Source organism: Halichoeres trimaculatus, unplaced genomic scaffold (genome assembly GCF_033239565.1).
Source record: "Halichoeres trimaculatus isolate MK-OKI-2021-1 unplaced genomic scaffold, fHalTri1.1 fHalTri1_scaffold_6, whole genome shotgun sequence".
Lineage (NCBI taxonomy): Eukaryota > Metazoa > Chordata > Actinopteri > Labriformes > Labridae > Halichoeres > Halichoeres trimaculatus.
The window spans coordinates 32,938,610-32,951,550 of record NW_027437184.1 but is presented as its reverse complement, the minus strand read 5'-3'; the positions used below and the strand labels follow the sequence as shown (position 1 = coordinate 32,951,550).

The 12,941-nt window shown below is 43.5% G+C and overlaps 1 protein-coding gene across 2 annotated transcripts in view; it reads left to right on the top strand.

The window, feature by feature from the left end:
• rnf43 (ring finger protein 43) overlaps window positions 1–12,941 on the top strand; it is a 169,298-nt gene that overhangs the window by 94,312 nt on the left and 62,045 nt on the right. For both annotated transcript variants that reach the window (XM_074671474.1, XM_074671473.1), the window contains exon 2: window positions 9,852–9,965. In XM_074671474.1, the coding sequence (XP_074527575.1) occupies window positions 9,852–9,965 (114 nt within the window). The remainder of the gene's footprint in view (window positions 1–9,851; window positions 9,966–12,941) is intronic.

The window sequence follows — 12,941 nt, the reverse complement described above, 5'->3', positions numbered from 1 at the left end:
GAGGTTTTATGAGAACAAAACACCAAACGTAGCTTGGTAATCATTGGAAATCACTAAATAGAGTCTTATCTAACACACACACGTGGCTTTTGTGCAAATATTTTTCATACTTTTTCTAACCTAAGGGGTGGGCTGTGTCTTCTACTCCTGTGCCACAACATACCATCACAGATCACAGAGGGTAGATTATATTGAGTTATGGTCGTTTAGTAAGAGATTTGGAGCTATTTGATGAGTGCAGTGCAGACTTCACCACTCAGGGCATCGTACCTGATGATGTGATTGAAAACGAGCTGAGTGTGGCAGAGTGGTCCCAAGACATCCATGTAAATAATTATGTACAATTCTCTGCTGTTTCCTACATTATCAGCTGCTTTTGTCATGTGATCAAAATGGATTATCATTGGTATCTGTTATCGTCTCACCCCCTACAACATTTAGTCATTAGTTCATCACATCAATCTTTACATGCAAAAAGGTTGAACTAGTTCTCATAATACGTCAAACATTTTTCCACACATTTCCATTGGATCTTTTTCTAAATCTGTCTAGATTGGTAAATTGCTCCCTGGTCAGTCTTGACTGTCTTAAACAAGTGGAAATGTTTGAAGCATCACATCAACACATGATCAACCAGTTTTCTGAAATAGCTCAAAGGTTCATCTCATGAACCAATCACCTGGACAGTGTATGCAGTATGTATACTTTCCTCTGTTCAGACAGTAGCCACGTATACATGATGGACCCAAATATTCTGCTTGCATTCAGTTTATTTGCTCAAACAGAAAAAAATTAACCTTTGTGTACATATCATTCCGAAAGAAAAGTGCTAATCCAAATAGACATTTAATAGGTTTCACAGGGGTGGAATATTCCTTTCCCCAAACCGATTGAGGTATCATATATCCACTCAAACGGAAAATTGTCAGGGTGCGTTCTTTCAGCGCATGCTCAGACATGACGTAAGACGCAACTGGAGACGTTCCTCAACTTTAAAAATGGCAGCGAGCCGTCAGCACTGGACTGCTGCGGAAAGTTTGTTTTTGATCCAAACTTTGAAAGAAATGAAGATAATTTCAAGACTGGACGGACGACAAACTCGCAATACAGAGTATTGCAACACCGTGATAAACAAACTGTCGTCCTCCAGCTTTGATAAATCACGTGATGTTTACGTTTTCCTGCGCATGCCCCATTGACTATTCTGTTTGATTACAGCTGCGCATGTAGACCAGAGATTGGAATATTCCTTTCCATGTTTACTATTGTTTTCAGAAAAGTCATTTGGATAGATTCCATTTGTAAAGACGGAAAACTCCTCATGTAACCGTGGCTAGTGTTAACCAATCCTGGTCCTGGGGGACCCCTGCCCTGCATGTTTTTTATGTTCCCAACTCCAACACACCTGATTCAAATGATCAGCTCGTCATCAAGCTCTGCTTGAGCCTGATAACGAGCCATTCATTTGAATCAGGTGTGCTGGAGTGGGGTAACATCTAAAACATGCAGGGCAGGGGTCCCCCAGGACCAGGATTGGGTAACACTGCTGTAGAAGGACTGAACAGATCTATCACACCTGTGGACCATGTTTATTGGACCATATCATTAGCATACAACGGCCCAGAATGGTTGAAGGATGAGGAACGGGAACAGCTGTGTCCTCAATCATTCAGACTTTTTGTTGACAGAAATCTTTGTTGTGATGTGGATGAGAATTTGTGTCCCAGCATACAGGAACATAAGGAGGTGTAATTCCCACAGCACTGCATGAACAGTTTTCCCTAAAGAGACTTTTCTGTTCACATTTCTACGTTTTTTTCCTTTGTGCTATGAGGCACCTCCTTCTCCTTTCTGTATCACAATGATAGAGTCAGTCAACAAATTACAGCACAAACAGTGAAAGAGAGAATATGAATGTTGTCCAGTCTCTTGTGATCAATCTCCCTCAGACACTAAGATGTAACTTTCAGTTTTCAATAACTGTCATTAAAAATTTAGTCATAGTTTACATCAGAACATCCTTCCAGAGTAAACTGTTATACTGACAACATGACTCAGCAATTTGACTGTCCTATCCATACACACTGACACCAGGACTCGTCATTCTAACGCACTGAGACGTTCACTGACACAGAGATTCACTTTTGAGGGATGAAGTAAGGATTTTGAGAAAGAGACTGGCTTTTGAAGGAAATCCATGGTATTTTGCTATTTGTACGAACTGTTTTGAGAAATGAACTTGCTGTTTAGCAAATGGTGAGGGTGATTCGAGAAATGTACCAAATCAACTGAGGAAAACTGAAGGACAGTTTAATGAATTCACTAAAACCAACGAAGCTGTTTTTTTTCCAGTCATCTCAAACATTAACAGGATCACAGAGCTAAATACTGGCATTATGATCATCCAAGACCAATATTTGGCTCTCTGTTGTTTGTCACACCAACACTGTTCACGGCAAACCTGTTATCTAAATCTCAACTGATTCCACTATTAGGGCAAAAAAAAAAGATCCAAAGAAAATGTGAAATCTAAGAGCCATTTTGCCAACCAAAGACTGCAGCCAGGTTTCAGGTCTTAGATTCAGTCAGAAACACATTTATATAAAGAGCATGAAGACATTTAGACAGCTAGCTAAAGCCCCAGATAGCAGACAGCTACCTTCAGATGAGCTGGAGACAAATGTGAAGTTAACAGAATAACATCACCTCTGAGTAGAATAGAATAGAATAGAATAGAATAGAATAGAATAGAATAGAATTGAATTGAATTGAATTGAATTGAATAGAATACAATAGAATAGAATAGAATAGAATAGAATAGAATAGAATAGAATAGAATAGAATAGAATGGAACTTTACTGTCATTGTAACAAGTACAACAAAATTGAAGTAATCAGGAAAACAAAAGTAAGAAAGTGTATAGAAAGTGCAAAAAGGTCCATAAGAAAATAGTTGATGACAGCTTGTCCATCATTGTCCAGTTCAGCCAGCCTCCACCTCCACAGGGTCCAGGACTGAGCTTCTTCAGCAGTCTGTTCAGTCTCTGTCTCCTGGATCCTGTCTGCTCACTGCAGGTGAAGCTCTTCCAATGTGGTGTTGGTGTCTGGTGTTAGCTCCGTTAGCCATGTCTGTGAATAGCATGATGCTACTCTGCCCTCTGGTATTCCCTCTGTAGCTGGGTTAGCACAGCTAGCTCGTCCATCTTATTGGAGATAGATCTTACGTTCCCAATAACAATGGATGGAAGGACAGGTCCATGTCATCACTTCTTAGCTCACACCTGAGAACCAGCACATCGTCCTCACCTCCTTCTCCTCACCTTGTGGGAAGACATCAGACCATGCACCAATTAGCATTGACATGCTACAGGCTGCTAACAGCTGATTTCACATGTAATCAATGCAGCCATGGTTACATGTAGGATCTCCAGACAAACACAGGAGAAAAAGTAGTAAAAATATCACTGAAGCCACAAAAAGTTTAGTGTCCATGACCAACAAATGAGCCACACAAAGTAATGATCCACTCCAAATACAAAGATGACGAAAAAGAAACGTTTTTTTTTTTTTACAAGAAAGGGACAACGATGAGAGAGCTGCTGCAAAAGGCAGCCATAGCCAACAGGGCGGCGCCTAGCAACTGCTTCATGGAGTATTTGGTTACTAAGATTAATTGTGTAAAATAAAACCAACAGCTTGCAGAAACTGACAATGGGAGTTATAGTTGATGTATATACTTATATACACACTTGAGTTTTTCTTCTATCTTTGTAAGTTTTACTGTCATTATAAACAATGAACAATGTTATCATGCTCACATTCCCCTCATGTCTTAGAGCGACTCTGAATATGAGTGTGTGTTTACACAGAACAGGTGTGTGTTCAACAGTCTGAGGACAATCAGGGAGACAAAGAGGCTTATGTGAACGTAGAGGGCTGAGTCACTCTGAGGAGAAGTGGGTCAGTCAGGACTCAAGCGACTTATAGCATGTAGTTTAAGAGTGTGTATGTAAGACTGTGTGTGTGTGTGTGTGAGTGTGTGTGTGTGTGTGTGTGTGTGTGAGTTAGCATGTGGCACCTGGCAGACTGTTCAGTCCTCAGGGCAGAGCTCTTTGAAGGAGCATTCACAATCATCACGTTTGTAGATGTTGATCACGATGTGAGTCTCAGCCTGTTGTTGTCCTTCATCTCGGGCAACTCTTGATTAGCAGTGGAGCTCTCAGCGCCTTCCCCACTCTAACGCACTCTGACATAACTGCTGGGCCTGGTTCTTTCCTGGCAGCACATGAACTGAAAGCTCTCTTACTGATTATTGGCACATGAAAAAAGCAGATCTGCAGGGCTAACCGAGGGAGAAGAAAGTATTATTGACTTCTCACCACAGCTACTATTTATTCCCCCTTTTTCCTCCACATGTATTTGTTTTTGTGTCCGTTAGATTCTTGCCTCCGAGTATTTTTAGGGTTGTCTTTGATTGAGCTGCAGAGGAATGCCTTTAATCGTGGCTACAAAGGGACAGAGGGAGATGTCCTCGTCAGTTTTTGCGGCAGATCCGGACAGATGAGGAGGAGGAGGAGGCAGGTCAGAGGAGTGTGCATTGTTAACAGTCTGTGGGGAGCTGCTTGCGTGCCCTGTGGTTTCTGCTGTCTGTGAAATGGAGACTCAGTGATCCGCTTTCCCAGGCCCCCTCTCTGTCTCAGGGCTGCACACAAACCAAATGAAGACGTTCCAGTCTGTCCTGGCTGCTGTTTATAGTCCAGCTGCTGCATGTTTCTGAGTGGCACCAGCCATGGCACATGGGGAGCGTTCACAGCCATACGACTGTAAGTGCTTCAGGCATATTCAAAATAGAAGATAATGCTTAGTCCTGTCAACGATGCAAAACATAGACGCTGTGACCAATGAGGTGGTTCACCTCAGAGCTTCAGAGAGCGATGAGGAGCTAAAGCCAGCAGCTCCTCTTCAGCCTGTCGGGCTCGACTGTGGGTTTATTATCAGATTTATTAAGTATGCATTCAAGCCTCCATGCATCAACATGTTAAGATCACACAGGATAGGAGCCAACATCCAGAAAACAAGGCTGTAAACACACTTACAGTCAGGGCTCTCTTACGGGATGTTGCTGCTTTTCAACATTTCCCACAAACCTATAGGAGGAAGGAGCAGAGGTCATGGCATCACTGAAGTCGTGTCATTAAAGGATTTTATTTTATTTCCCGTTTTCCTCTCTGTTAGGGGCCAAGTTCAGCTGGAGGCCTTTAATTTGGGCCTTGTAAATGTGGACTGGTGGAGGCAGCTGGCAGTGCAGCGTGCAGGCCGGGGCCAGGCCAGAGGTTCAGGCTGTCCTGATGCCCGCCGTCCTGTACAGCAGCTCCACTTCAGGCTCCATGAGAGGGTCTGAGAGATGGAGCAGGGGAGCACACAGGGTTAACTTAGAGGTCTTTTCTGGATGTTCTTAGATAGTGGCGACTTCCTGAGTCAAGAAAAAGAGACAATTCTGAACCCAACACGCTGCAGTTCCTCAGGTGTCCACTTGAGGCTGGCTCTGAAATCCAAGGAAACCCTTTGCAGCTATATTAAACCATCTGCAGCAGAATGAAACATGCTGACAGCCTGGAACAAAAACAGTTTTGTACCAGATCATTTCTTGATTTACAACTTTTTTTTAAGTATGTTTTTTTCAGGACCATTCAACTTCCTTGTTGAACTGAGTAAAAACTAGATTGGTTAGCTTTCACAGCTTGAAATTACTCTTATGAGTTTCGTGGTTTCTGGCCTTGGAACTCCACCAACATAAAAAATACAAAAATTGATTTTCACTCCTTTTTTTTCTTGGATAGTTAAGGGTTAAAAATTTAAAGACTCTTGCATATAAAAAGTGAAAGTTAAAGGGTTAAAAGGGATGGAAGTTAAAGGGTTAAAGTGACCTTTTGTGTCTTGTACCTAGCATTTGCAGTGTTATTATAATACAGCATCATCAGGGGCTTGGCTGATTGGCTGACAGAGACCTCTGCTTTGTAGCCACCAGGATACAAAGTTAGGTTGATTCAGCATTTCCAAAACACAGATTGTCATCTTTGTGATCCATAACTCCACTGAGCATCGTCCATGTTTGATAGGGTCTGTGGTTTTTAGTCAGCCCTCTAACCTGTCGTCAGTGTACTCCCAGCCTCAATGTCTGATGTGTCCCAGTACAGTTGTATGAGGAGCTAACCTACTGCAACATGCACCAAGGAAGCACCAATCTGGCTTGTTAAGTCCTGGTACCAAAACTGATACTTGGGCTTTGGTATCAGTTGATACCTGTTCTGATTTAATCTGATACCAGTATTAATTTAACATGTTCTGTTCTTTAAAGAGGTTGTGAGGAGTTTCTAAGTGATCTTCCAAAAGTCTCCCTTCTATATATATACCTGATCCTAATCCACACTTTAAAGTGAGATTATCAGCACCAATGTTACTGGTTTCAGGTCATTTTAATGTGCTAACTCTTAGTACCAGGTCAGGCTGAGCAGGACTGGATTGATTTAGGTTCCTTCATCCAGCACATTTGGCTTCTGGATGGAAAAACGTTCGGAAAGTCATGATTCAACCATAGCCAACATTTATCATTTGCATTGCAGCTTAAATTTTCTCAATTCAAAGTAACAGAAACTTGATATCAGTGGCAGCCGTCTTTGATGATGCCACATTTGTCACATTTTTTCAGACTGAGTCTGTGCTGAATAAACAGTTTTTGTTGGCCTGACTTGAATCATGTCTGCTGGGATTCTGTGTGCAGGGTTTGGGGACCAGAAACTTCTGCAGATACAGATCAAACGCTGGCACACTGGTGTGTTCCCAGGCTCAGCCACCAACAGCAGCAACTGCTGTGACGCTCACAATCAGGCCACAGTTTGTGATCTGTTTGACTTTAAGATTAAATATCTGTTAACATTTCAGATTGAATCAATCAGACTGGCTGGATCACTCCATCAGCCTCTCTGTAGCTGTCTTTACATCCTCATTTTCATCATAGGAGGGATGTCATCCAATCCCACACACTAGATTTCTGTTCCTCATCTTCTTTCATCTCTGCCTGTCCTCTCCTCCTCCTGGCTCCCTATTGTCCTCTCCTCCTCTCTGCTTCCTCCTGCCCTCTCCTCCCTGCCTCCTCCTGCTCTCTGACAGACTCACACCAGCCCTTTGAGCACATTACGTCAGTCCCTCTGGACGGGGGTGCCAGCTGTTGATGTCACCCTCGGGTCTTTTTAATTTAGGGATTTCCGCTGGGTGAGATGAGGGGGAGCCCCATGACCTCAGCCCACAGCCACATGAAGAGGCCCACGGTGGCAGGACCAGGCTGGGACGGGCCCGTGCAGGGCGGGGTGGCTCTCCTGGAGACTGGGTGCTGCAGGGCGATGTGCGGCCTCCTGTGAGGCCTGACCTGGGAGCAGTATCAGCTGGTTGATGTTACACGAGGACATCAGTGATAGCTCAGAGCCCGTCCTCTCTGCCCCTGCTGTGCCGTGCAGCTCCTGGTACCCGTGACAGCATGTCTGTGACTTGCAAACACCGCTGCGATCCCTTGAGCTCTTAAATGCAGCCTTTCAGCAGCTCTGAATTTCCTCCCTTTCAGAGGGGATCAAATGTTCCAACCAAAGAATATCTCTCCTTCTTTCAGTCCTCAAGGCTTTGAGTGGGAGTGAACATGGCCGTCCATGTAATTGATTTTGTAGGGTGCCAGAGTTTTTCCCCTTGATATCAGCTGTGTCGACGAAAACGCCTTAATTCAGACACTTCTATAGGAGCCGATTCCCTTATAGTGTGAAAACTAAGACTTCTACTTCCCCTCTGCTCAGCCTGATTCACTTTTAAAAACTTGTCTTTGTTTTGGTTTTTGATTTGGCCGAGTACCACAAACATATCTGTTCTAAAGTACAGAATCCTCCTCTGAGGTCTGTATTATACGAATTTAACCAAACTTCAGCAGAAAACTTATTTCTGCCTCTGACGTTTCACAATCAGTCTCTTAAGTTCCTTAAAGGTAAATCTAACGTCTCAAACACGTCTGTTCACTCTGTTCATCTGAATCGTTTTTGTCTATCCATCCATGTGTGTCTTTCACTCATCGACTGAACATCAGGAGGTCATGTCATCTTGTGAGTAAACCAGTAACAATTCTCCATGACTGCTTTCTGCGCTTTACATCTGGGTTCAAAAATTGATCTTGTGAACACCGATAAAATGAATAAAATATGTCTCTTCTCAGGAACTTGTATTATTGTACGACTTCAGCCCTGTTTCTGCCGAGCAGTTCAGTTTGGTTCGTCTCATCTCGGCATGGCACGCGTTTTATGGCGTTTCCTCTGACTAATCCTGGGACAGATCCCCAAATAACCGAGACGAGCCGCCCCACTTTCTGGGACCCTTCTGTAGGGGTGCCAGACTAAACCAGTCTGATCCCAGAAGGTGGAGCTACAACACTGCAGGCCGTTGATTGGTTGAAGGAATCGTCACTTCCTGTGTGACAGCAGCTTCTGTATTTCTCTAAGCGACACACAACCTTCTCTGAAACAAAGCTTGATAAATCTTTGTGACAAAGAGCCACATGGAAATCAGAAAGAAGACAAATTGCTGAATGTCTTCCATGGATGCTCTTTGTTTACTGTGTCGTGATTTTCTTCTTTGTTGGATTTATTTATTAGCGAGGTACACTGGTGACCCTGCTATGGTGTCACGAGACAAAGCCTCTTATCTGTATGTTTTTAAGGGAGTGGGGTTCATAAAAGAGTATGTTGCAGCTTGTATATGACTATTTCATGTAATGGAATGACCTGTTAAGAGCGCTTATTTTACTCACGCACGCTTGTTACGTAAGCGACACTTTGAACTCCGACACACACCCTTCCACTCTCCCACCCTCAGTCACTCATTCACACACGTACATTGTCCTCTTGACTTAGCTTTAACATCTTATTAATTTCTTAACCACCCACCTAAACGCGCAACCGGCCACTACACGCACACTGCTAATGCGCTAATCTCCCTGATTTCATTCAGTGGCTTGATGATGCTGACGATACTGTGATTTGATTGTTTTGAGGCCAAAGACGGGGTGCCTTCATTTGACTCAGTCTTGGCCAATCACAGGTGAGCAGTGTCATGACCACAGCCTCATCTTGTTTTTTGTCACCAAGGGACGCCAACTCGGCTTTGCCTCCTTGTGGACAACAGTGTGCAATTTTGTATTTTCACCAGTCATTCACAGCATAACATTTAGGGGAGGCGCTGTTTTACACGACGTAAAATGCTCAATAAGTAGAGGAGAGAAGAAAGAAAGAGATGACAGTGACGAAACACAGAAGAAGTATCGAAACTGTTAAAAGGAATATTTTCATTAAATCACAGCTACAGTCTGAAAAAAGAGAGGAAGCATGGCTTCCCTTGGCCTCCAAGGGCCTACCAAACCATACTGAGCTAAACCAGCCTGCTTGGTGAAAACAGGTCTTTTGTAAAGGCTTGTTTACTCCATAAGTAAAGTGTTGAACCCAAAACTGTACTATCTAATAAAATTCATGCTTTGGTTTTTACAGGTGGTCTTAGTCATGAGTTTTCTTTAGATTTTTTTTTCCCTTTTTTTTTTTTTTAAGACCAATTATTTTTTCCATGTTACATTAAATCTTTTTTTATTTTTCACCAAAATAAAAGTGAACTGAACCTTGCCAGCTATAACGCTACCTGTGGAGTTCATTGATTGTGATGATATTGTAAACGTGACTTTGCACTGATCATCCTCCTGAGTTTGTCATGAGGAGAAAATGTTGTAAATGTGATGTGAACTAACCTGTCGCCCTCTCTGTGTCCTCTCAGTATCACCCTCTGTTTCTGTGCAACACGAGCGAAGATGAACGGCAAGAGAGTGACTTCATCACCATTGTCAAGCTGGAGCACAGGGTTAGCCGCTGCATGCCGCTGCTCAATCAGGTACACATCACACACACACTCTCCAACACACACTCTCTGACACACACTGTAACACAGATGCCCTTCGTTATTCTTCACGCATTTTTCTGATTCAAAGGCTCTGAGAAACTCCCCTCTGTGTGACCCCGTCCCCTCGCAGACAGATAAACCTCGCTGCCATCTTGTCTCCTCTCCAACTCTTCTTCCGCTCTTGGACTCAGACTTTAAAGGCGAGACGGTTTAAGGGAATTATTTGGCAGGAGCTTGATGTTTTGTTCAGGACGATGATCTTTCAGAGGGCTTGGACAGGAGGAGGAGGAGGAGGAGGAGGAGGGGGCTTAGCTCAGCTCTGCTATGTCGCAAGTGGCAGTGAGCCCTGGCTTTGGATGTGAGGCTTTCAAGCCCCAGCTGTCACTGGTCCGATCCCAGCCAGCCGGCGGGCCAGAACCAGACACTCTCTGCTCCCCTTCTTCTTCTTCTTCTTCTTCTTCTCCACAGAGTCCACCCACTCTGCGTCAGATGTATGTGACTAGAGGTGACCTGAATCCCCCGTGTGTTTAAGTATTCTACCATACACGTTCAGGCTGGCATATCCAAACTTTGAGCAGCGCGTCTTAAAACTGATGCTATTTTCTCCCCGTTTTTCAAGTGGTGACAAATTAGCAGGCAGGAGCCTAGTCAGGCTGCTGCCTTTTTTTAGCCCGTGTTTTCTTTTCCCCCTAATTTAAAGCCATGTTTAGGAGCTGCCCGCCGTGGCGAGGATGCAGAGACATTCCCACACTTCCCCACTCCTTTTCTTCCTCCTTCAGTGGGAAGCAAACCAAGCAGGCCAAAGGGGGAGGCTGTCACTCAAGGCTGACTCCCAGAAAACAGTTTTTTGATGAACAGCCTTAATGGTAACTCGATGTCGTCCTGTAAACAAAACACAGCCTCCGCCTCATGCAGCAGCGGGCAGAAACAAAAAGCTTCCTCCGGAGTGTTTTCTCCCTCCCTGCAGATTGTCTTTGAAATCAGGAGGAGTGAAGGAGGGACGGAGGAGCGCAGAGGGGGAGGAGAGGGGGACTCTTTCTTGTTGTTTTGGTCTGGTCTGGAAAGTATGTGTTGCAATAAACTCCTCTCCAGCCACCTGCATCCTCGCTTCCTCTTCGAGATTCAAAGCGTTTGGGTCTTGGTGGATTTATTGGGGATTCATCATGCAGCTGTCGAGCCGTTTGTGCTCCTCTCGGCCTTTTGAAGAGGATGAATCAGACGGTTTGGGGATGAGCGCTGCTGGGTCAGCTCTGGTCTCTGGATGGGACTTGTTTACAGTTTTTAGTCTGACTGCAACCCGCCCCACTGATCTATAGATACTCCAACGGCCACAGAGGGTTCGTGTTGCACCGCACACACTCAGAATAGACTGTAAAGCAAACAAAGTGAAGCTCCAAACCTTAGAGGATAAGGTTTCATTGTTGTCCTCTGTTTTTATTTTGGTTTTCAGACGCTCTTATCCTCTGCGACATCATGAGCAAGCAGGGAGATTTCTCTGCTGATGTGCGGCCGTTTGTTCTGTCTCTCTGACGCTCTTTTGTTTCTCTGAATGGATCTCAAAGTATCTCCGAACAGCTTGGAAAGTTTATCTCTCAAGATGTTTGTGCAGCTCTTCAAAACCTCACTTTAAAGCACAGGACGTCTTCAAATCAAGAGGGAGCACTGCTGCTTTATGTGATGCTCACTTTTGAAACTTCTGTTGTCTGACTCTCATTGTTCCGTCACTTTGGAGCAACTGGCAGCTGAGTTTCCTCCTGGATTTTCACTCTTCTCCTTCTTCTCGTCTGCTGTGTGCAGCGTTGAAAGTAATGAGTGACAAAGTAACAGATTACTGCACCAGGTATCAGGCCTATACCAGCCTTATTTCAAGGTATCAGTTCCTGTATAAGCTGATACTCAAAGTGTAAAAATCTTGTGTTGAGTAAGTCGTCCTCACCAGTAGTTGGCGCTACATTGCTGCAGTTTGACTCAACAGCACATGTGCGTCAGGTCCTGTTCAGACAACATGAATGAACCACGGAGAGTTTACAGTTAAACTGTTTTATTTTGCACTTGAGTTTATTTAAATACTAAAACTCTGACAGTTGTTAGTCATTTTTTTTCTTTTTTTTGTACTTTTGTCGATCTATTAAAAACAAATCATAAACTCAAAGATAATATTTGTGTTTGATTTTGAACTTAATGACAGGGTGACTGTGCTGTCTTTGTTTCAAATAATCTGATTTATGTATCAAAAGAACTAGTGGTATCAGCACTTGGTATTGGTGAATACTCAAGAAGGAGTACTCTTACTGGTATGGGTTTGAAAAATAGTGGTATCCAACATCCCTACCGATATTACTAAAAACATTGGTAATTATCAAAGGGCAGCATCCGGTTAACAAAGATGAAGCCTATGCTGAAGTTGTAAAAGTTGCTGTTCACCAAGTTCATCAAGGCTGGCTGCAGAAAGACCATAAGTCATGAAAACAGACTTTTACAGCATTAAAAAACATATTTACAGCCTGGATTAGAAAACATCTCGGATCTAAAACGCTGATTACACTGTCTGCACCATAGACTGTAAAAAAAATGGATGTCATCTTGCTCGGCTCGAAGTGAGGTTGCCACTGCTCCCCCTGGTGGCTGACTGCAGTACAGGTCAAAAAAATCCATCTCCCCAGTCATTCCAGATGGGCTGTGGTCAAACTTCAAAAAATTAATACACCTCGTAAAAATGTTTCTCACGTCTGGTGATTTGAAGATATGATTTGGCTTACTTGTATTCAAGTCCTCTTTTTTTTTTTGAAAAGTTTCCTTTTCATTAGTAATATGAGGTTAAAAACAAGGTTTTATGTCATGTTAAACGATGATTGACAGCTGCCGTTCTTGTATATTTGTCGAGAGGTAGAGTCAAGAAGTGACTAGACTCTCAAAAGAAAAAAAAAATTATTAATTTTGTCACCTGGCTCCACTCAGATTCTCCCA